At 45.5% G+C, this 24079-nt stretch overlaps 2 protein-coding genes and 1 pseudogene across 6 annotated transcripts; 1 reads left to right on the top strand and 2 right to left on the bottom strand.

The window, feature by feature from the left end:
* Positions 1-766: 766 nt before the first annotated feature.
* Positions 767-3586, bottom strand: LOC112271713. The gene is made up of 2 exons (XM_024461486.1): positions 2397-3586; positions 767-1083 (listed from the first exon to the last, which is right to left on the bottom strand). Exon 1 carries the CDS (start codon positions 3584-3586, stop codon positions 2762-2764), a length of 825 nt encoding a protein of 274 aa, XP_024317254.1. The 3' UTR covers positions 767-1083; positions 2397-2761.
* A 2145-nt stretch (positions 3587-5731) lies between these two features.
* LOC104583888 lies at positions 5732-22359 on the bottom strand. Of its 5 annotated transcripts, none has more exons than XR_001406988.2 (9): positions 19476-19630; positions 16329-16490; positions 16113-16203; positions 15796-16031; positions 14714-15154; positions 14529-14641; positions 6490-6750; positions 6052-6409; positions 5732-5948 (listed from the first exon to the last, which is right to left on the bottom strand). XR_001406988.2 is itself a non-coding variant. In XM_010237896.3 (9 exons), the coding sequence occupies exons 5-9, from the start codon at positions 15021-15023 to the stop codon at positions 5928-5930; spliced, it is 789 nt and encodes a 262-aa protein (XP_010236198.2). In that variant the 5' UTR covers positions 15024-15154; positions 15796-16031; positions 16113-16203; positions 16329-16490; positions 19476-19630; the 3' UTR covers positions 5732-5927. The 5 variants fall into 5 exon arrangements, 4 of the variants coding, with proteins under 4 accessions (XP_010236198.2, XP_024316807.1, XP_024316806.1 ...); XM_010237896.3 differs by having other exon boundaries at positions 6052-6135; XM_024461039.1 differs by lacking the exons at positions 5732-5948; positions 6052-6409; positions 6490-6750; ... (1 more) ...; positions 14714-15154; positions 19476-19630 and adding exons at positions 15204-15713; positions 21551-21753; positions 21893-22359 and having other exon boundaries at positions 16329-16492.
* Positions 10420-13874, top strand: LOC100825115 (annotated as a pseudogene).
* Positions 22360-24079: the final 1720 nt, after the last annotated feature.

Raw genomic sequence — 24079 nt, 5'->3', positions numbered from 1 at the left:
TAGTTAGCTCTGATTTTCTAAATTTTATTTTATTTGTGCATACTCATATCAACTTGGACCTAATATGATCGTATTGTCTGTTCATTCGCAGGACGAGGAATAGTGAACAGGATGGTGTTATAAGATTAGATTATCAGATGTTAAACGATTATCTCTTCTAAACTGCTGAAGTGTATATATTTTGGCCTGTCAACATATTGCGGCACAGCGCAATGAACTGTGTGTGACATGTAATGTAACTTGCACCAACACAAATATAGAGTTGCTGCTCAGGATACGTTATTTGGCTTCGCACAATAAAGCCTTGTTCATCAAAGAGCTCCCTCTCTAGCTACTCTATTCGTTCTAGCTGAATCTTTTATTTAATCATTCGTAACATGCACGTAGTAGATGAAACTAGTGGATTTTCGCACGTGATCGTTGATAATTGACAGATGCATTGTTATTAATGTTTTCTAAAACGATATCCATGCAGCTGTGCACGTGCATGTATTACCAAATGACGCAAGGCTGACCTCACCAAATTGTGCGTGTGATTTAAGTGCACTTTTGATGAAAATGCAAGCGAAACTAACATCAGCCAATCAGCCAAAGATTTCTAATGGTGGAGCGTCTCAGTACCGACGACCACCGAAATAATGATCACGTATATCGATTCAACTGGCATGTGGAAAATATAGTCCCAGTCCCATATTAACCGATCAAGCATTTTCCCGCATTGAAATTTTAGCCACCTCATAGACAACAAAGAAGAACTGGTGATGGGAGCAAATAAGTTCAAGTTGACATATAATTCTCGACTCTAATAAAGCAGACACAAGACAAGATGAAACATAATCCAAAGAGCACACACTGCAGTCTACATATGACCCACACACTGATTTCGGAATCATAAAACAGACCAATCAAATATAGTCCCAGTCCCATGTGGGTTGTCACTTTAAACACCGGCAACGGCTACGTCTTCCTCTGCACTTGCGGCTTGTTCCGTGAACTTTACTAAGTTGAGATTGCACGCCCTCCCTTCCAACCTCCTCCTTGCCAGCTTGCACAATTTCATTTGTACTTGTTTCAGCATTCCCTCTGTACATTTTCGTGTTAAGTAAACATATGTATATTAATTAACAAAACCACTCCGGTGCAAAAACAGCTTAGATAAAAAATGATAAGAGGTCTATTAAGTTCAGAAATGGGACATAAAAATTTGCAGGCCCACAAATAAAACTCCATCAACCAAGCAGTTCTAAAGTACAGCTTAGATTAGAAGATAAAATCTACCCTCTCTGTTCCAAATTGTTAGTCGTTTATCAATATATATTACATGGTGTATCTGTACACCTGATCAGAACAAAAACGACTTACAATTTACTCCATCCATTTCAGTTTATGGGGCCTCCACGCATACCTAGGTTGAAGATCTAACTAATATAACATGAGTTTTATATCACACAAATTATACCATTAGAAAATAGAACATCTGAAGGTTCTAGTGGTATAATTTTTGTCATATAAAATTCATGCTATATTAATTAGATCTTCAACCTAGGTATGCGTGGAGGCCCCATAAACTGAAATGGAGGAAGTAGACAAGATAGAACAGAAGGAATACTATATAATATTTTCTGCAGAAATAATTTTAGTTCAAATAACAGAGAAAAGCAGTTTATCCAATAGCAAAGCAAGATTATATAACTAAAACGTGTATGTGTTAGTTTGCATAAGTTTTGCATATGGAGGGGGCAAATCTAAGGAAGGAATAGTACGTTCACTTTGAAGATTATCTCATGGATACGCAAATCAGTTCATTTTTAACTCATTATCAGCTTATTAAACTACACGTCCGATATTTAAGGACTGATGCAGTAGTAACCAATGAATAGTTGAATACAAAAATAGTACTGAAATATTGGTCAAACTCTAATACATAATAATGTTGCGATAATCACACAAAAATAGTACTGAAATGTTTCAGAATTTAAGGGATGGTTTGACTCGTTAGGAACAAAATCATAACATAAGTATATTCATATACAAATAAAAAAAATATAGTTTCTGTATAACAGAATTTATACAATGATACTATTGGTTGGTTGCAAAAAAAAATGTTTGTTAAAATGTGTGCTCGCCATATAAAACGAAATGGAGTGTGTTATGATTAACACAAGGATGCATGCATTTAAAACAGTATTTTCCTCAAGTACATGCTAGATTACCATAGCTTAGTCACCTACCTAAGCAACTGTAGGAGAAACTAAGATCAAAACACTTATTATGATTAACACAAAGGATGGGCGCATTTAAAACAGTATACATAGCTTAGTTACCTACCTAAGCAACTGTAGGGAAAAAAGTAAGATCAAAACACTCATAACAATGTTTATACCATAAATAATTACCTAGCAGAGGACGTCCAACGCAGATGCTTGGAGATCCCACTAACACAGTAGAAACTGTAAGCCAAGGGAATCCTTCGGACATAATCAGCCACACCTTGTATAGTCTGCTTCCTCATATCAACAGCAATCACCAGTACCTCTTTGTCCGTGTAACCGTGTCTGTCCATGATGTAAACAACACCAGCATCATCATGCAAGCCCAGAGCAGGAAAACCTGAGAAGGCCTTCAAGGTTGGCTGCTCTTTGATTTCAGCCTCGGCCAGGTCCACCGAAACTTTGATCACACGGTGCTTCTTCCACTTCTTCCAAGAATCTTTCCTTCTCCATTCGACCGCCTCCCAACCTCCGTTCAGTGACACCCACATCTAAAAGTACTTGATGTGACCTTCTAGGGCAATGATATCCCGACAAGCCACTCCAGCAGGAAGCCAGAACGGCCTGGGCACAGCTGGCGACGGCAGTGGAATGTAGCGAAGCTCGCGGTTGTCCAGGAGGACGTCGCAGATGAGGATGCCCCGCCAGAGATCGACCCAGCCCACTGAACCGAGCTCCCCTCCTATGGTGATCACCTTGCCGGAGTACCTGTACAGCAGCGATTTCGGTCGGGAATCAAGGCACGTCATCAACTTGGTGCTCCATGTCTTGGTCTCGGAGCTGTAGAGGTGAAGATAGTACTTGTCCCCTGCCTCGCGGATTGCCGCCCAAGTGAGTATAGCGACCAAGTACATGTCGCGAGCGCGGCAGCGCAGGAGGCCAACCTGGCAGTCGGAGAAGTCGATGTGCGGGGGGGGCGCGGGGACCAGATCCAGCGATGGCCCCTTGTTCTCGGTGCCGGCATGATAGACGAAGTAGTCGTTGCCGTACAAGTTTGGAACGCCCCAGGGAAGGCAGATAGGGACCCGGAGAAGTACGAGGTCATCCTCCGTGTTGACGATGTTTGGCGTGGAGGCGAATTCGGTGGAGGGCTCCAGATCCGGGCTGCAGACGGTGAACCAGGAGGCTCGCGGCGGGTGGGCCGCCCAGAAGGTCACCTTGATGCGCTTGTCGGTACTCGAGAAACCCTCGGCGGTGGTGGCGGTGGTGCGGGAGCTGATGTAGCCCAACACATCGAGGAGGATGGAACCCGGAGGGGGACCCAGATCGTCGGGGTGGATAATAGGTGGAGAGTTGGCGCCCAAGGATTCGTCCATGCTGGATTGTAGGGGAAGAGGGGGGAGGGGGGGGGGGTGTGGGCGGTCCGTGGAGAGGAGGTGCAGTCAGGGGATTTCTCCCGAGATCTGGTGAGCGGAGGCGGCGGAAGAACGGGAACCCTATACTCGGTGGTCCCAGTTTCTTTCTTGGGTTGGGCCTTCAAAGCCCACTACAGCACCCTGTTGCAAGCTTCCTACAAAATAGTACTACATTATTAAGAATTTTGCACTGTTTCGAATAATTTTAAAACATCTATAAACTATCTTGATGTTTTAAAAAACCGCAGTAAACAACAACTTTATATTAATAACAATCATATAAATAATGATTTTATAGCAAATATAGATTTTATACAAATCCACGTCAGTTATTTTGGGACGGAGGGAGTAGTATTTTTTTTAAAGTAGTAATAAACAATATTTTTTTATCAAACATATATTAAAGCTGTTTGATAAAAAACCATAACTCATGCCACGATAATTTTATCCACTTCGAGCTTCAATAAACTAAGAATTTATATGATTATTTTCACCTAATTTCAAATTTAATAAACTAAGAACATGTCTGACAAAGAAAGCTAAGCGTTACAAAAGAACTTAAAATATACAACAATTATTTCCATCCGTACATTATATTATTTATATAAGTGATAAAGATGGACAACTCATAATTAAAACCTACACCATTAATTCGAACTAGAAACTGAATCAAATCTTAGAGTTAGCATGCATCTTTAATAAGCTTACCCAATGAGTCCCGGATCTTACCATCTTTATCACTTACCCTAGGAAATATGCCCGTCCGTTGCTACGGGTGTCAAAACTTCTACCCAAAATAACAACAATCTAAGTGTGCTACAACTTTAGTTCACATTGACTCCAGATTATTATACAAGAAATAACATCACATTGTTGGCCACAGGATCAGGAACAGATCTTCCTTAATGTTGTCAAGCTAAAGCACATTCGATCTTTTAGATGACAAACTTGTATACTTTAATAGAGAACCTGATGAATACATGCGTCATGGGGTCTCATTTTATTAGACACTCAGATTAGGGAATGCAATTATTTCAACATTATGACGTCAATAGAATATTAATTGTTAGAATTTGGGTGGGTCTGATCAGCCCAAAGACCCAAGTTTAATAATTTTAAAAATCTCAAAAGCCCATTCATACCTTGCGCGAGGAGGAAGACGAGCGACGGAGCGAGGGGGCTGGGGCGCTTGGGCAGCGGGATGGGGAGGGAGGGAGGGCGGCGCTCGCGTGAGGAGGAAGACGAGCCACGGAGTTGGGGCGCTCGGCAGCAAAATGGGCCAGGGCCCAGGAAGACGAGCGACGGGGTTGGGACGCTCGTTCGAGGAGGAAGACGAGCGACGGAGCGAGGGGGCTGGGGCGCTCGGCAACGAGATGGGGAGGAAGGGGTTGCGGCGCTCGCTCGAGGAGGAAGACAATCGACGGGGTTGGGGCGCTCGGTAGCGGGATGGGGAGGTGGAGCAGAGGGCGAGGGCGCGGGCGGCGGGAGGTTGAAGAAGAGGATGAGCACCATGCCTTGGATTGAATTGAGCGCCGGAATGCCAAACTCAAAGAGAGGAAGGAGGGGAGGCAAACCTAATGGCAACGTGACATCCAGTGGGCCGGCCCAGTAGCATACATTCGGTTTCTTTGAACATTTTCTTCTTCTTTGTCGTTTTAGTTTGTTGTTTTCTTTGCATGTTTTTAACACATTTGCACCAACTATAAGCTACTCAAAAACCTGACCCATCACAAATTCAATCACCTACGCGAGGACAGTCCGGTTTTGCTATAGAGAAGTCGACTGATTTTTAGTTATAGACGAGTCGACGTGTTGACCGTTAGATCTTAATAAAATGGCTTCAGTGCTCAACTGAGATTTAAGATATTTTTCTAAAAAATCAATCGAATGAGAAATAACCACACCCAGGAAAGTATCGCAAACAGAATTAAGTATTCCTTCAGCCATAGAAAAACAACTTGCATTAAACCAGCAAAAGGAGAAGCACAAACGCCAACGCTCTTCTTCACAATAGTACTAAGATGTAGTACGTTTTTAACGTACAGGAAAGGAGAAGACCAGCATATCGTCTTCTTTAATTATCAAAGAGAATTGAAGAGCTGTAAATTCTCCCGGGAGAACAATTAATGCATACATGTTTTTTTAGGGTTCTCTTAAACTTAGGGTTTCAAAATAACGAGGTGGATTGCATGGCATCCAAATTTACATACAAACAAGTATTTCAATACTTACTCTGCCTTACATCCAAATTTACATCCAAATAGCACCTCTCAGAGCCTTCCCCGTGTCCTGTGTCCTGCCGTTAGGGTTTCTTTCCCTGCATCTGCTACCACATCAAATATTATCCATTCATCAAATACTATTCATTTACCAAATATTATTCATGCATCAAATACTACTCAAAGGAACGGGAAAAGCCAAGTTACCTTTCTAAGGTACTTCACGTGAAGTTTCAATGCGACAGCACAAGCCTTCTTCGCATCCAAGTTCCCTTTAACATTGTTCAGTATCTCAAATAAACAAAACAAAGAAAGTGACACATTAAACTTAATCGGTAAACAAAATTTCAGGTCTATTTGAGTCTATGACAAATCTAGTTTCATTTATAGTCCATCTCTAGCGTTTTCCTAGCATATGAGTAATCCAGTTTTTCCCATTGTTTGGGTATAAATAATAGTATAGTGAAAAGAAAGACAGATGCAACAGTGGATTCGAGATTCTCGCCCCTTTATTTGCCTTAGGATTTGTTCATTCTGTTTACCCCCTTTTTCTCTCCTTCCTAGTCTGAAATAATAATGCATTCCGTTTTAAAACAAGGAAAAACAGAGAGTTTTCAAAGGAATGAATGGCTTCATCCAGCTTACCGTAATAATATCATCTATCCCTCGGGCTTCTTGCAGAAGCTTCTGACTGTTCTCCTTCAGAACACTAGCAACCAGGAAAACAGAAATAGGGACAGGGCCATCAACACCGTTAGTACCATTCTTCATATTCGCCCTCTCGTACTTGCCAAACTGACGGGTCGATTTAACTTTTGGTTTATGTCCTTGAGTTCTGTCAGTTGCATCACCAGTTTCTTTATACGTGGAGAAGATGTCAGGATCATATTCTAGAGCCCACATCATCTGCAGACAGCAAATATGATCATCATTCAACAATCAAACCCATTTTATTTGAAAATGAGCACTAAAACTTCAATAAACATGCAGTACTGCTCCTTTAGACCTTGGCACCTTGCAACCAGGGTAACAGTTTGTTGGTCTTTCCTGGTCTCTGCACAGCTAGTCAATAACTATCTAGAACTCGCTCAGCCATCGTCACAAGATCTGGACAGCTTTTAAGAAATACCGTGGACTTATCAAGCTCTCTCAGTCTATTTGAACTGATCAGCAGATGTGCAAAATAATACATCTTTAGCTTAAATCCCATGTACTCTTCTATATGTTAAAGTAGTTAACCTAACCAAGTTTGAGGATATGATTACTTACCAGTGGTAACCATCTTGACAGTTTTCTGAAACCCTGATTATCCCGTTCCTTGTGCTTGTATATGTGCATGTGCATGTGTGTTTACAGGTGTGGACGCCATCTTGCGACCACTGAAGATCAAAGGCCGGAGCTTGATTTTGTGATTAAATATGAATCACTACGTACATCATTTTAAAGCCATGCATGTGTGTACTAAAAAAGAAAGATGCCTCGATTCGTATCTGCAGGGTGGGTATCAGCATGGCCGGTGTGCATGCCGGCCGATCGAAAACACTACACATGCATACTTAATTTGCTTTGAGAGAGAGAGAGATTAGTATTGTTGGCAAAGCCAGGCCAAGCCAGCTTGTAGGTAATTAGTCAAATAATACATGGTTATTGCTTCTTCGTTAAGGAAAACAAGCATGCATATATATACTCGTACGTAGTATTATACATAATGCATATTAATTAATAAGCAGATATATGGAAGCAAAAGCATGACCATTATTGAGTCTAGCTTCGTTGGTAAGTAATCCAAATCAAAGCAAATCCATTTACAAAAACTATTTTTTTTGAAACACGGTTTATATCAGCACGCATGTGACTGCTTTTTGACAAAGCTGATCAGTCGCGCACTGTTGCTAGCTGCTGCGTACATGCATGCATGCAGCCTTTTTATTTTACTTTAATTTTCTCGCATGCATCAAACTATAGTAGTACGTGCATGCGAACATTCGACCTTGCATCATGCGTAATTAATTATAACGATTGGTTAATACCAAAAGGTATAAAGAAGAAATAAAGAAATAATTAAAAAAGAAAACTAGCAGGTGCTCTGCTATTGCATTAAGAAGGGGAGCCCTTCCAAAAAAAAAGCATTAAGAAGGAGAGAACAAACAAATTTACATACTGAACAAAGCAGTCCAAGAACAAAAAGAAAACCTGAAAAACGAAAAGATCCGATGTTGTACAAAAGTAGGAATTAAGTTGCTGAAGCCTCCCTTAGGAGGCTAATCTCATCTCCGATTAGCGTCGTAACTCCTTGTTACACATAATGTACAAAAGTAGGAATTAAGCTAAGCTTTTTTGTCAAAAACTCTTCTATTTCTCTCTTTCCAAATGTTCCACACAATGCATGAAGCGAGTGAGATGATTTTCTTTTTTTCATTGCATTTACGTTCCAGCAGCTCTTAAAAAATCCGCCAATAAATCCATCAGGCCCGGGAACTTTTTCGGCCTGCAGCTCCTGGACTTCAAAGTGCAGCTCCTCCACGGTGAATACCTCCTCAAGGGGCTGGAGCTCCAGGCATGGCATTCGCAGAAAATTCCAATTTAGTCTTCTTTCCACTGAGGAGTTTGTGCCCATCTGGTCCTTGAAATGCTCAAAGAGGATCAACGCCTTGCTTTCATGATCAGTGACCACCCCATTAGGACCTTGCAGCAAGGGAATATGATTTTTTCCTTGGGCACCCATTAGCTCTAAGGTGATTTTTTTTTTTGAGTTAGCATCTCCTGCTTTTATCCAAGTTAACCTCGATTTCTGTCGCCGTTTGGTTCTGTCGATTGAGCGAGCCCTAGCAGAATAGCTTCTAATTTTCTTCTGAATGCTCGTTCTTGGCTTGAGAGCTCCCAGTCCTCTCGTGCTAAATCCAATTGGAAAATAACCTCATTGGCGATTCTCACTTTCCATTTCTTCATTGACATCTGTTCTTTGTTCCACCTCTTTAAGGCACCTGCAAATCTACATAGTTTGTTGTGCAAAATCTTAATAGCATCAGTGGATCTTACGTTCTTGTTCCAAGCCGTGGAGACAATTCCCTCGTATTCATGATTTTTCAACCAAAGACTCTCAAATCTAAATCTCTTGAACCTGTTGAGTTGCATTTTTGACAGGAGCAATGGGCAGTGGTCTGACACCGCAGTCGAAATTGGGGAGAGCCGATACTGAGGAAATTTTAATTCCGAATCTGTAGTCACAAAACATATGTCAATCCTGGTGTGAATCGTGTTCTCTTTTCGCTTGACCAAGTGAATTTTCTGCCTTGCAAAGGAAACTCCTTTAATTCTAAATCTTCGATTGCACATTTCTGAACCGTCCCATCATTTGAAGGTTTATATTGGTGTTGCTCTTATCACTAGCCTTGTAATCAAATTAAAATCTCCAATGACTAGGCTCTCGCGTCCCCCACCTCGAGCAACTCGGAGGCCACCCTCCATCCCTCTCTCTTCCCTCGCCGTCGCCGGAGGCTGCTGCCAGGAAGACCGGGCGTTGCCGATGAAGGTGGCGGCGAGGCGCTCCACGCGCGTGCCCATGCCCCTCCACCACACTCCACGGCCGCGCGACGCCCTCGAGGATGGGGATGGCAAGGTTCTCCATCTGCGCGTCGGCGCCTCTCGTGCTCTCCGGCGCCGTCGTCGAGGCCGTTGCCCACCATGGTGGACTGAATCGTCCACGGGCCCCTGCACCAAGTCTTCGGCAGCAACCTGCCAAGCGCCCCAGCATGCTCCATGTCGGCGCCCCCCTGCTCCAAACCGTCACGCTTGCGGCTAACGGCCTCTCCATGGCGCCGAGGTGGTCCCCTGCACCAGATCCGCCGCATTGCGGGCTCCATGGGCCGACGGTGGTCGTCTGCCACAGATCCAACGCGTGCGCGACTTGATTGGTATGGTTCCTCCAGCCCCCGCTCAGCTCCTCCTAACTCCCTGCCAGATCGTGGCCAGATTCGGTGGTCTTGTCCTCGGATCCGGCGTCTGCATGGTAAGACAAGGGAGGAGCTCCTCCGCCACCCGCTTCCACCTTCATTCGGCCATTCTCCTCCGCCTCTGCCCACTCACCCCATTCCACTACGCACCACCGAGCCCATCGCCCTTGGATCCTACGAGTCTTGTGCGACATGCTGATTCGGGACACGCATTCTGATTTTTGGGCCCGAATCCAGTTTGTGCCTGTTTTACGGCCCAGCCCAGGTTGCCTCCTTCGTGACCTCCTCGTGACTCAACGAACAATCATGAGGGCCCTCTCTGGAATATGGTGGGCATCGGGCCGAGGCCCAATGAAAAGCCCATAGGTCTGGGCCGGCCCGACACATAGTTAATCGGGGTGGGCGGGCCCATGTGCCGGTACATTGAGCCCACGGGCCAGCCCGATTAAGTTTTAAATTTTAGTTTTACTATATTTGGCCATCATATCTCTAATTCTGGTTTATTTTTAACATTTGGCCCATTATCTCTCCAGTTTTTTTTTCCTTATCTGGGCCATATGCAGTGGTGGGCTTTCCTCAGGCCCGGCCCGCCGGGCTATGGTGCCGTGCTATGTGTCCGTCGTCTTCGTCTCCCCAAATTCCCGAAGTCCCAATCGCGTCCCAATCAGGGAGGGGGGTGGCTCTTGCCGGCGGATCCCTTGCCGGCTAGGGTTCAGAACCACGGGCACTTGACCACCCGATCTCCTCCAAATCCAAATCCCCCATCGGAGAAGAGTTCCTCTCCGCACTCGATCTCCCCTCAAATCTCCTCCATAGGAAATCTTCGAATCATGTCTGAAGCTTTGGTCCGCCGCAGCAAGAGCAGTAGCAACAGAATCACTAGAATCAGCAGCAGCATACGGAGAATCTTTTGCATCGGAAGCAGAAGCCGGAGCGGCAGGCCACCAAGGATCTATGGGCCCGATACCCTAGGCCTCGAGGACGACAAGCTCCAGAACGACGCAGTGGAGGATAAGACAAGCGCGCTCGTATCGGAGCTCCTTGCCAAGATTGAGAGCTACTACCAGCAGGTGAAGCACCGGAGGGTCTTCGACAACGGCTTCTGCTTCGGCCTCCTAGATCCCGTCTCCAACATCGTCGTCGGCGTCTTCATCGCGCTCCTCGCCGTGGAAACACCTCCCACGCGGCGGCTGTGCAGAACAGAAGATCTGATCGGCGACATGAACATGCGGTCGCTCATGGGCCTTGTCGCCTTCCTGACTACGCTCTTCCCCTACCTCACCGAAGCCAAGGCCCTGTGGTATCTCAATAAGGCCGAGTTGGATGCCCTCGTCGCCGCCCGCCTCATCATCAAGCACCGCGGGATGGAGCCGAGCTTCGGGTTTACCTCCGACACCACTGTGGCCGCCGTCGAAACGGCGCTCAGATGCGCCGCCGCCGCCGCCCAGCACCCCGATCCGCTCAAGTTCGCCTCAGGGTGGAAGTCAATCTCACCTGTTCTGAACCAAGTCGCCACCTTGCTATCAGGCCCTTATGCCACCTTCGATGAAAATATTTTCAGTGACATGCAATCGATTCTGCGCCAGGTTCCTCGGCCATCAGTTTTCAGCCTGGAGATATCCTGGGACCTTGCATCTTCTCGCCTCGCCAAGCTCAGTCCAGACCCCTTTATCGAGAACAAGGTGCAGGTGTATCCTGAGCGGTCAACAATGAGGCGCATGCTTCTCACCACCATCCATGGATACTACCTGCAGGCACTTGCCAGGCTACCCAAGGACAAGCTGCTCTCGCGCTACCACCACAGCATGCTCCAGGCCGGACACTGCTATGGCCCATTGGACCCTGTCTCCAACATCATCCTCAACACTATCTGGTATAGCGCCGCCTTCCCTCTGACCAAAGCTGTTGAGATTGAGGCCATCAGCACCAGAGGACTGCTGCGAATTGCAGTCAGATCCTTTTACGGCCTCGTCTCCTTCATGTGCAACCGCTGGGCCCTCGACGCGGATCAAGCAATACAGCTGCTGCAGGCCAATGGGGCCAGACTCGCACTCACTGATTGCAATAACCTCCTGGATTGTGGAAAGGATGCTGCTGGCATTGTATCTGCCACTGTCGAAGAAGCCTACACCGCTGCGGCTATTGCCGCATAGCACCCAGTGCCTCATCTCCAAGCCTCTCTTCTTGGACCAGCTAACCAACAGTTGTTGTGGATGGCGTCGGACATCATCATACCCGGCGGCGTGCTCTCCCATGAGGACACTGACATGCTACAAAGATGTTTGGTCTATTCCTGCAAAATACAAGAACAGCACCCGAGGGAACCAACCATCTTGAACAAGTGGGACTATCCTAGGATTGATAGGATGGTAAACAACTTCTGGACACAACATCACAGAGTCGTAGAAATGGTAAAAACAGCACTTGACCAAATGGCTTTCATGATGATGATCAGATGGTCAGTTTCTTCTCTCTTAATTAGACTTGCCATCCATGCATCAACTTTAGCTAACTTTTCTTGTCCTCACTGTTCAAGGTATCCAAATACGAGCTGCACTTTATCTGCGGTGTCAATGAGTGTGTCAATGGCCCTGAGTACAAGGACGCGCCTCGCAAGTACCGTTTCTCCCACATCAACTTCCTTGCTACCCGATCTGCCGGTGGACCTCCGATGCTGTTCTTTGCTGAATTTCACGGCACCAGGGTGGGCTTGTGCTGCCCTGTGAAAGTAGCACCTCCAGGCACTGGTATGTACTCCCTCCCTTCCTTGATAGAGGACATATTAGGAACGAGAACGCATACCAAGGAAAAAATCTGGATCTTTTTTTGAGCGATTTTACCCTCTACGTCTTAAATGCTTGGGAGCTGGTATAAATCGTGATTTCGTATGTGTTACGGCATGCATTGGGCAACGTTGCCCCGCTCCCCTCGCCTCGCTCCGCATGCATAAAGGCATAGCTGCTAGCCGATGGAAAATCACGTCTCACTTTGCTCGAAGAAACTGGTTTTCAGAAGATTATTGTGGCATCTGATTGTGCTAGTTTTATCAACAAAGTGAAAAGTCTTGAAATTGATAAATCTTGTACAGGTGCCATAGTCTTCGACATTAAGAGTAGGACTCCAAAGTTTATATCCTGTTGTTTTACTCATGTTAGTCAAATCTTGTAATGAGACAGCTCATGTTCTAGCAAAATCTGCTGAACATGATGTAGGGTCTTGCTGGTTTAATGAGTCACCTGATATTATTAGAGCCGTTGTATGTACCGAACAATCTCTATTTGCTTAATTGAAGCTGCCCATTATTTATTTATTTGAAAGGCTGCCGGCCAATGAAAAAGCTGAGCTCAGCATGATCGATGGGGTATAGTGGGGCTGATAATTACTTGCGGGCACGCGAAGGAATAAAAAGAGATAGACGCCATATTAACCGGAACAGAGGAAAAAAACTAAAACGCCATCTATATAGAAACGGAGGGATTATGCTGTTACTTTCCTTGTGATTAATATTTTCGATCAAAATGTGTATATGGTTCTCTCTGTTATCTGTGATATGTCTGTTCATGAATAACAAATCTCTTCACTAGTATAATTTTTTGTCACTGTCATCTAAAACTGTAATAATATGTTGTGTACTGATGATTTCTGTGCGTTTGAATGACAGAGCAAGTGCGTTGCTTTCACTGTGAATGCCATGGGAGCAGGATTGTGCACCCAGCAAGTAAGAGTTTCTGTGGAAGTGAATTCGAGGAGATACTGTTGTGCGGAGATGAATTATATTCAGAATGGTATAGCAACGATGAAATCATCAGCCACAGCCATCAGGTGACTTACTGGGTGGATCATGTGGAAAATGATTGGATCTATTGCAGCTACAGCCTTGAGGACGACAAAGATGAAGGAATAGATGAATTTCTCCTTAATGATCTTCTGTATACTAAGATTAAGTAAATGGCACATGGGCTCTGTATTAGACTGATAGTTTGGTTTCTTGAACGTTGGCTATTATGACATGATACTATTGTAGTAATGTTTACTTAACCGAACCAATGAATCCTAAACACTGATGCGTAGGTGCTAGTAATGGCGTTCCTCTCGGTCTCAGGGCATTTGAACCTCATCACCAAACAAGTTGTACGTCTCCAGCGCAGGCTGTAGCAGGGATGTGGATGGTCTGAACCGTTGTTGAAAGGAGACCGAGTCTGCATCTAGTATGCATGATACAACATCTACCACATCAGTTGTAAAGTACATTGTACATGGACACAAAGGCAGTACATGGAGACGAATGCTCACAGAAACATACATTGTACATGGTTGGAGACAAGAGATCAGCTCTACTAATGAGCTCACGGCAACATCTAACCCTCCTTTTAACTTAATTACTCTCATTTCCATCAATCAGTGACGGCCATCAGACAAAATTAGCAGAGGGTGTATTAATTACTCCCTCCGTTGCTTAAAAAATGTCATATTAGGTTTCATTAAGACAAGTGTTTGACCACAAATTACTATATTAAAGTGTGATTTATACTGGATACATTTCGGCTGCCTCGGCGGGTCCAAGTGTTCTTTTGAATCCTCAGCACATGAGTGGCTGTGGTTGCGGGTGGACATCCTCCTAGGTGTGGAAAAATCTCATGCGAAATGCGCGCATCGCCGGCCTAGAAGAACTGAACAAGACTACGGCAAACTGTGGTACGAATGAAAAGTTTAAATTCTAACATAACTTACATTTATCAGAGCTTTTCGCCTCTGCGACCATTCACCACCACGAACAATAGCAACATTTTCACGTGACAACACTGGAGTCTCATCTTCATGCTTCAGGACCGGATGAGTTTCATCTGTGACCAGAAAGAAAAACGAGTAAAAAAACATCCACAGTTCTTAACTATTGACTTATCAATGGCACATACCTTCACCAGACCTGGTCAACTTTAAAAAGTTTATAAGAAAGTCAGAATCTGCTTTTATCTTCCCAAATCCACCGGGAGCAGCGCTTAGAGCCTTCCAATCTTCATTCAAACCAACTTGCTTGCAGAATAGGGAGCCAGCAGAATTTAGGCCATAGTAAGCCCGATGACCACCCAGGGAACATGCCCCTATGAGCACGATGGCATGATCGACAAAGTTTATGTTGAACTTCCCAGCGAGGGCTCTTTCAACCGCAGATATGGGTTTGTAGAACTGGCAAAACTTCAGGTTTTCCCATTTTTCACCAACCATGAGTACAGCAATAAGGGGATTGCCGTCAGCAATCTGTCTACAGACCTCCTCAAAATCATCACATGGAATAGCAGCTACCTTTGACTAGCATTGAAGTATTTTGAAGGGAAGAATCTTTTCCACCACTTGTCCTAATAATAAAAAGGAAACAAATGTCACACAGTACTGGCGGTCTCCTGATAAAATTTAAACAACAAAATTTATAATGAGCGAACATTCGCTCTTTAGGCTATGTTTGTAGCAAAGCATTCTAAAAACCAAAATATAGACAAACTGAAGTATAATTGACTCTAGGTATAGGATATTACAGTTTTGAGAAACCAGTGTATTGAAAACACATTGGCCCCATTTGGTGATAGAGTATTACCGAGCTAAAAGTTTAGCTCGCTGAGCTGGGGTGTTGAAAATACATTCGCGATATTATTCTAACAAAAAACGAGAACCCCAACAGGTCGCCGTTGCCGACGAGCCATACGGTGGCACAACGACCTCCTTCTAGCGGCTCAGCGCGGCTTGAGCCCGGCAACCTTCAGAAGCCAGCACAACAAGCTCTAACGGCTGCGCAAAAAGCTCCAGCAGCAGCAGCGCGGAAACTTCCAGAGGCCGGCACAGCAAGCTCGAGTGGCGGCGCAAAAACATCCAGCGGGGGCAGTGTGAAAACCTCCAGAAGACTTCGGGGGTGCCTTTTGGCTGGTTTCGTAGTATATGGTGTAAAATGAACTTTCATGCCAGTTGAGGGTGGTAAATGGATTTATTTCTAAAGTTATAATACCTTCAATTCGACTCCGTGTTCCACAACATCCTGGCACATATGAATCAGCTTGTGCACACCACCAACCTGGCCCACTTCGACCGGAAACTTCTTAGAATATGCGTCAATGAGCACCTCTCTCTCAACTGGCATTTTGGCCAAACCAATATCGAGTTTGCCATTGTTGGAGGCGAGGGCGATATGGATCCTGTGTATTATGCCAATTGACTGAACGATGGCATATGCAATGCAATTTCCTGCAACATAAAAGATACTAGTAAATTGCCCGTGCGTTGCAATGCATCGATAAACAAGTATTTAATCCATGATTTTCGCACCTTCGCCATCTTTTTCACACAGCACCTTATCAACTAACGGCAGGCCATTCGCCATCACACTAGCCAAGCAAAAATCGAAATCTCCAGCAAACTACATTAAATAAAGAAATATATTATATTATCAAACATTTAAATTAACATTGAAATGTAGATAATAGAAAAAACTTACTGGTTATTTAAATTAACATTGAAATGTAGATAATAGAAAAAACTTACTGGTTTTTTGCATGATGTGCATGTGAATGCAGGTATCGTGAAGATTAAAAATTGCTGTGATTTGTTGATGATGTTGCATTCCGTACAAGTCCAATTGTCCGCATCGCATTCACTCCGGGTCCCGAAAATAACTTCCTGCCCATAGACGAAACGCCCCTCCATCTACAGTAAGGACATCATAAAAGTGGAGAAAGATGGTTCATACTAACTAAAGAAAATCAACACATGGGCATCATACTAGTTCATATCAACATAACAGCTACTGTGTTCCATGAAGACTACTCACAACCAGAGGCTCCAAATACCATCATACAGATGTATAAACATCGATAAAATCCAATTCACCAATATAACAGCTGAATCTGAGAAATCAAAAATATGAAAGACTGCACTGCAATTTGGTCAACAGCTTTCTGATGTCTCTGTGGACGGTGATGCAATGATGCATGAGTAGAATATTCAACAAATAATTATGGAACAACCCCGACATTCTCATGTTTGCATATCATGTTCTGAATTTCTTTCTCAACCTGACATGAACAAAATACAGGCATGGATGTGGGATATAGGTACATAAATGACCCCCATCGCAAGCCAAGAACCGTCCCTACAGAAACACCGGTGAGAGCAACAACTCCGGACTGCTCTTGGCCAACTACCCCAAGCCACAAAGGACATTAGGTTATGGTGCTGTTATCTGGTGATACCAAGAAATATCAGACCTAAGGCCGGCAAAGTTCATGCCCTCCCAGCACTCCACGGTTGCCTTTTTATTTTTGGTCCACGGTCAGTAGCTGCTGTCTCTTGGGGTCGTAAATCATCACGATCTCCCCCGACTCTCCCGATCCACTCCTCACCAGCGGCGCCTGATTCCCCATCCCACTCCTCACCTGCGCTCGCCCACCCCCGCTAAATCCCACCACCGGTATCCTCCAGGCGCAGCCAGCCGCCTCCACTCCAAAGCTGTGGCAGCTATGGACGACCACACGTCGCCGGCCTTAGAGCAGCAGCTCACCTTGGCAGGTATGAAGGACGACGGACACCATGGGGAGGAGCACACCCTGGCCCGAGCCCAAACCTGTTGCCGGATTCGCCGCCTGACTCCGTCCACCTGGAAAGGTCGACGGCCACCACAGGGAGGAGCACGCCACGGCCGCCACGGCCATGTCGCAACACAACTTCGACGTCATTTTCCTCAGGCTGTCGCCACGCCACGTACCACTGCTGCTGCCAAGAACAAAGGCAAGGCGATTTCTCTTTTTTTTTCTCCGACCGCCGCTCCTCTCTTCCCGATTCCTCCCACCTAGGTTTGCCTGGCCACCGCTGCCTCGCTCCTCCGCCAAAAATGTCTCCCCCAACTTTGCAGCTTGACGCCCTTGTACCCTTCGTCGTCAGGTCCGCTATTGTGGTCCTCACCACCGTGACAGAGCGCCACTGCCATCCTCCTCCCTGGAGGCTGCATCTCCCCCTCCTGGTTGTGGTGGAGCACCACAGCAGCAGGCAGAGCAGGAGTGGTCAGGTTCTTCGTGTTCAACACAGCTTATTCCCTCCCTTTCCCCATCTCTCTTCTCCTATACCCCCTGATGTGCTTGTTAAACGCTGATTTGCAGGTCTAGAAGGAAGAAGCATGGTGGTCGAAGAGCATCGGCAACATCCACAAGTGCAGCAGCCAATACGTGCAGCCGCTCCGATGACTAAGGATCGACTACGAGGTCTCAGTCAGGTAACTTCCGCATATGCTACATTTGGCGCTGATATGGTTTCCAAACCCTTCCCTAAAGAGTTAAAACATATACATGCAACACTGATATGTTACGAGGTGAAATTAGTGAGGGTATGATGTTGTAGCTTGCAAGCTGCAACACTGATATCATTTAAACTGCTTGGTGCTGGCTATAGCTTTTTGAACAAAATGAGCTCATGGAAATTCTTGTTCGGATATGTCTAGATTAAAGAACCCCAATATATCTTCGCTTCTGGGCTATTGTGTGGACTTTGGGCAATGTGCTCCCCCTGTATGGGTATGCAGAAAATGGCTCTCCTGAAGATATTTTGTTTTCAGCAGCCAAAGCTCGGATGAAGCGTGCTCTTGGAGATGCCTATGCTTTGGAGTAAGAATAGTGTGGACTTGGATCCCTACCAAATTCTATATCCAGTTTTGTTTTTTACTGCAGAGAAAGCAATTACACCTATTATATAACCTTAATACCTTTTTTTATCATTTATTTGAACAGATGCCAAAAAAAGTAGACTTCCTGGAATGCGAATTGGACTCCTGTAGTTTTTATATGCATGTTCGATCTCTGCAGATACATGCGTTTGGTGTGGTCTCCTCCAATTGCTTTTGGAAATATTAATGCTACAAATATTTTGCTCAGTGCTCAGCTCATGCCCTACCTCAGTCACTGCAGGTTAACGAAATTCAGCTATTTTGACAACGCCACAAGAATGCTAAGTGCTCACAATTTTTCTCTCAGCTCATGCCCTACTCTCATGCCCTACTCTATGTTTTTTTAAGAAAGCGTGGTGATGTAGTTAACATCTACTCTATCAATTCAGGGGGATCAAGTTGCATTTGAGATGTCCAATAGCCTGAGTTTTATCTTTACACTTGAATGATCTGGAATCTGTTTTTTAAGAAAGCATGGTGGCAGTTTTATGAAAAGATAATCAATGAGTTCTATGAAGTTGCAGGATAGGAGTTGTCATGCAACTTGCTAGTGTCATATTTCCTTATTTTAGAACCATTTGCTCTTTCCCACTCTTCACCTCAGTCTCTACAGTAGTATTATGGATCGGAGGGGGTACAGTTTACTGCTGACTCCTATTTTAGTGATGTTTGTGTAAGAGCCTCATATATGGATGGTACAGGTTCGTAATTCACCACTGCAAATAATATTTAAATGCAGGTTTTGACCATGGGCCACTATCTACCCCCAAACTTTCCACACATATAGAATTTCTGGAACAAAAAGAGAGAGCAAAGAAGATGACGACGGAAAAAAGCTAACCAGATATATACCAATAACAGGCCGAAGAAGTAAGAAAGGAACCCCGTTTCCGCAATCAACTAAGCATAAACCCTAGATCCTGCCATACTACGCCGGAAGCAAAAGGTGGACAGAGGAGAGGGAGAGACGAGCGTACCGGAGACAAAGCTAGTTCCGCCGGCAGTAGCACGGCGGGAAGGAGGGGAGAAGGCGGCGGGATAGGCTTCGGCCACCGCCACCGCTGGTGCTGCTGGGTGGGCGACGGACTGGTTGGGGACAAGGGAACGGACGAGGGGGTTGGGCCGGATCGGGGAGTATAGATGACCATCGGGCAGCCCAGCGGGCCCGGCACAAAACTAGCCCACGTGTTGAGGCTTGCTTCGGTGGGCCCGTGGGGCTTAATGGGCCCGAGCCGGCCTGACCAGGCTCTGTGCCGCGCCTGGGCCGGGAGAACGAATTTTGAGGCCGGCCCCTATATAACCGGGCTTGAGGGGGCCAGGCCCAGGCAGGCCCGTTAATCTAGGGCCGGGCCGGGCCGGGCCTTTGGCCATCTGTATCTAGGAGGTGGGGGCAGGGGTTTTAACAAGGGTGAACGGGCCATGCCACCCTGAACTTTTCCATTTATAAAAGGGCTTGTGGCTAAACAGGCCAGCCTGTCGGGCTGACGTGTCTTGCCTGAGCCTTGCATTAGCGCTCGTGGGCCGGCACGGCGTGACCCGTTTATAGAAGGGTGCCGATGTGTCGTGCTTGGACTGTTTATGGGCAGGGCGGCCCCGTTGGCCACCTTTGCTCATGTGACGGTTTGTTAGGGTTTGGCGATTGCGAGGCTATTCTCCTCCGCCATCCCTGATCCGATCTCTACACCGCCGCCACAATCCTCTCTCGTTGGTTCTGGGCCTGCGAGGTTCCCTATCTCCTTTCTCGATGTGGGCTTCTGTCTCATCCTAGGGATCTGGCCGTTGTCTCATCTAGGGTTTCATTACACGTCCCATCCACATAAGCCTTTTACGTGCGGCTAGGTTAGGCCACATGATCATACAACACCGGTTCCAAGCTAGTTCGCTACTAAGGAGAAGACTGACCACCTTAGGAAGAAGCTCGACTTATCGGAGGCTGAACAGCAGGGCCTGAAGGTGCGCTGGTCAGGGGTGGTGCTATAAGCTACTATCAGATAAACCAACTCTTGCGGCTGAACTCACGCAATCATAGGGACGGATCTGGTGTCCTCTACGCGGGACAGACTGCAAGGATATGGGTGAGAACTTATTTTTGTTCATGTTCCATCAACCATCGGGGAATACATATGCGTTGGAGGAGGGGTCGTGGAAGTTTGGCAGTGGCTTGCTTGTCAGAGAGGATTTTGTACCGCATAAAACACTAGATGAATATGCTTTCTCACAGGTTAAGATCCGGATATGTATCAACAATATTCCTATGGGTATGATGACTAAGGAGATGGGGGAGAGATTGGGTGATGTTGTTGGGGAGACTCTCCGAGTGGACGTGGGAAAATATGGCCGAGCTTTTGGTAGAATCCTCAAGGTGAAAGTGAGGTTGCAAATCGACAAGCCGCTCATTCGGGGAGTCATCCTCCAAAAGGAGAACGATGATGATGAACAGGTAGAAGGGGATGAGGTTGGAAATATGCCACATAGGCAATAATATTTGTATTATTTATTTCCAAATTTCATAATTAATGTTTATGTGTTATAATTGTAATGGTCATTGAATGTGAAATTCCGAGGAAAACCCATTTGCATGTGTGGATCGTAAACACTTAGATAAGTCTTCAGTCATACCTCTATGACTGACTCAAAAATTAGTGGTGTCGTAGTATAGGATGTCAAAACTCGATGGCACAAGTGCCTAAAGTATGGCGTATATATACGACGGTCTTATAGCGAAGGTCGTCGTACACTTGGACAAACATTGCAGATACGATTTAGTCCTATGTTAGGAAAAGTGTTGAGAGGGTTGTTAGGCAAGTGCTCGGACCGGACGGGTCTTTTCAAGTCACTCAAGGCGAGAGATCCTTTGGGGCCGTGTGAAATCCTTATTTTACACACCAAATTAAGTTTTATGTATCTTGTATACCAAATGGGTCTTTCTAAACCCTTATTTTATACCAAATTAAGTTTTCTGTATATCGTGTAAAATCCGGACCAGTGAACCGTTAAGTTTCTGTGAATGCTTGGACGATGTAGTACTAAAACAGGACAGAAAAAGATTACTGTGGTTGCCGGTCTTGTCATGGTCGTCGGGATGAAGCATATGAGATACATGTGCGATCGATACAAATGGTAGGGCTTATTTTAGCAATCCCCGGCAAGCGTAGAAACATGGTGGTCGACATCAAATCCCGCAGTGTTATAACCGGACCGTGGCGATGAATCGATTGTTCTTGCCTGACGAGGAGCTAGATCATGGAGAAGGTCCTGTAATTTTGGTCAAAGAAATGAAGGGACATGGATCTATGAATAATTAAGATGTACTACTCATGAGGAAGATCTAAGAGTTATAGATCGAGCAGGCAAAATAGAGAAGATGGAGCTAAGGTGAGAAAAAGTTCATTACCTGTTGGTTTGATCCGGATCCCCACAAATCCATGGAAAATGGCCGGGACTGTAGTTCATTCTCCCTTTAATCCGTCCCAATCCTCATGAATCCAGGGTGAATGACCCCAAACCGAACAAGGCCAAACTCGCCGGCAACCATATCCTAACTGATCTAACGATGCAGCTAGCGCAGATCGTCCCCAACATGGGACTTGGACGGGGAACGGCGCAGGATGAACGGCAGGCAGAACCCTGCATCCCAGCCATGGAATCGTGAGCAAAGGCTCCGGCGCAGGATGAAGGGCAGGCATCTCCATTGATGGGTTGAAGACCATTGTGGATCTATGGGTTGAAGACCACAGTGGGAGGTGGAAGGTGGGTGAGGGGAGAAGAGAAACGTGTGAAGGGGAGAGCGAGGTGGAATGAAGACGAAGACGTCTGTCTGTGGTTACAGGAGGAGTATTACTATTTTTCAGTGTCATTCATTGTTTCACCAAATAAAGGTCTTCTTGGCTCGTATTTCTTGTCAAAGATGCCCTCGCACATGAAAGCGCGCATCTTTCCGTGTCGGCCTACTCCCAAAGTCATGAGCGATGGAATCGCGCCACACCATGCACGCGGAGCCTCGTATAAGAACTAGTACTATGAATTTGCCTCGCATGCTTAATTAATTTATTAGAAAGTTTCTATTTTCATTCAGTCAACTTAAAAACAGTTATATCTCAGTTTTTTTTTTGCGGGGAGTAGTTTGTCTCAGGTGACAACTATAGCCATCCAATAATGAAGTTTTTTTTTTACCTTTTTGAATCTTACGCAAATCTCACTGAGTAGGCCAGACGGTTGTAGCAAAACTGAATTAGTAATTAATTAAGGAGCTACAGCCATTGACCGTCTCGACCGTCTAGAAACAAGAAGAGCTCAAGTAGGCAACGGCGTGCACAGCATAAGCCAGGCGCTCATTCAATAATCTGATTTTGCAAAGTCGGACGGCACTCATTCAATAATCTGATTTTGCAAGCCGCTGCGTGGGGTTCCGGGCATGCCACACCTTTTCTTTTTAATCTGATTTTGTTTGTGTTTTTGTTAAAAAGAAAATTAGGTCTGCTTACTGTTGGACGTTTTTGAGTGAGCAGGTGCTTTTGTGGTGGCCAGTCAGCATCCGCGCTCTAGCATCACCGCATCCACCTGGCAGGACCAGATTCTTCTCGGTTTGATCCGACACACTTAAAGTTAAACATGCTGCGAACGAGTTCCTGATACAGATTTTGGGGAGAATCTTAATTGAAACTGTGTGGGTTGTCCAGTGCGCATGCATATGCTCAGGCCATCCGGCCAGATGCTCAGGCTCCTCCATGGCGTACGTGGGCTTCATCCAATCGGCTAGCTGCACGCTGCTAAGCCAAAGGGATTAACATAGAGAAGGTAATTACAAGTCTAACAGGCCCATGCATATATATGCTGGCGTTTGTGACCTGGCCATGCCAAAGGGATTAACGTTTCAGACCATCCACGTTCCTGCTACAGTCTGCGCTTCCGTACGGCACGTGTTGAGATTTGGAAACTGATCGCTGCCGCCACAGTGGGGAAATGTCGAGATGCGATCTCAACTCGGAATCAGCCTGGGATGGGGGAGTAAGACAACCGTGGCGTGGGTGACGACTCCTGGTCCGACGAGACTTCCGCCGCCGGCGAATAGCTCCGTCCCCGTCCAAAAGGTAGGACACCAGAGCAGACTTAGCTTGTCTCCTTTGACGCAAGAATAGATCAGTTACAATAGCTTGCTCCTCCTACCCGCATCGTTCTAAGCCTAATTTATCTGTCACCAGGTCTGAAGCCAGGCAAAGACTACCTCCTGTCATGTCTAGCTTGAAGTTATCTGACATGGTGACCTTTCTTTTGTCAACTCTAGACCTCCCTTTGGTGGTCGTTCCTTTTCTACTTCTCAAAGATTGTTTCCTCGGTGCGGATTTTCTGCTTCCTTCCTTTATGTATAAATAATAATGATATAATGTCAGGTTAATCTTTGGATTTTTAAAATATACCTCTGATTACATGCACATCAATGTTGAGTAAGTTGTGACCTTTTTTGTCCATGTTTATTTCCTTGACTGACTTTATTCTTTTACATTTGTAGCTTCCAATTCAATAAAATCAAGTCACGAGTCAAGACGATTATCCACATGCCTCAGCCATCACTAGCAGCAGC

The sequence above is a fragment of the Brachypodium distachyon genome, chromosome 3, assembly GCF_000005505.3.
Source record: "Brachypodium distachyon strain Bd21 chromosome 3, Brachypodium_distachyon_v3.0, whole genome shotgun sequence".
Lineage (NCBI taxonomy): Eukaryota > Viridiplantae > Streptophyta > Magnoliopsida > Poales > Poaceae > Brachypodium > Brachypodium distachyon.
The sequence above is the reverse complement of the archived record's forward strand: the minus strand, read 5'-3'. Positions and strand labels throughout refer to the sequence as shown.

Coding starts and splice junctions, on each gene's coding strand:
- LOC112271713 (XM_024461486.1), bottom strand. CDS start 3,586: ATGGACGAATCCTTGGGCGCCAACTCTCCACCTATTATCCACCCCGAC.
- LOC104583888 (XM_024461037.1), bottom strand. CDS start 19,646: ATGGTCATCTATACTCCCCGATCCGGCCCAACCCCCTCGTCCGTTCCC. Junction 16,204..16,328: donor GCACATCATGCAAAAAACCA/GTAAGTTTTTTC, acceptor TATTTAATGTAG/TTTGCTGGAGATTTCGATTT. Junction 16,032..16,112: donor GTGTGAAAAAGATGGCGAAG/GTGCGAAAATCA, acceptor TTTATGTTGCAG/GAAATTGCATTGCATATGCC.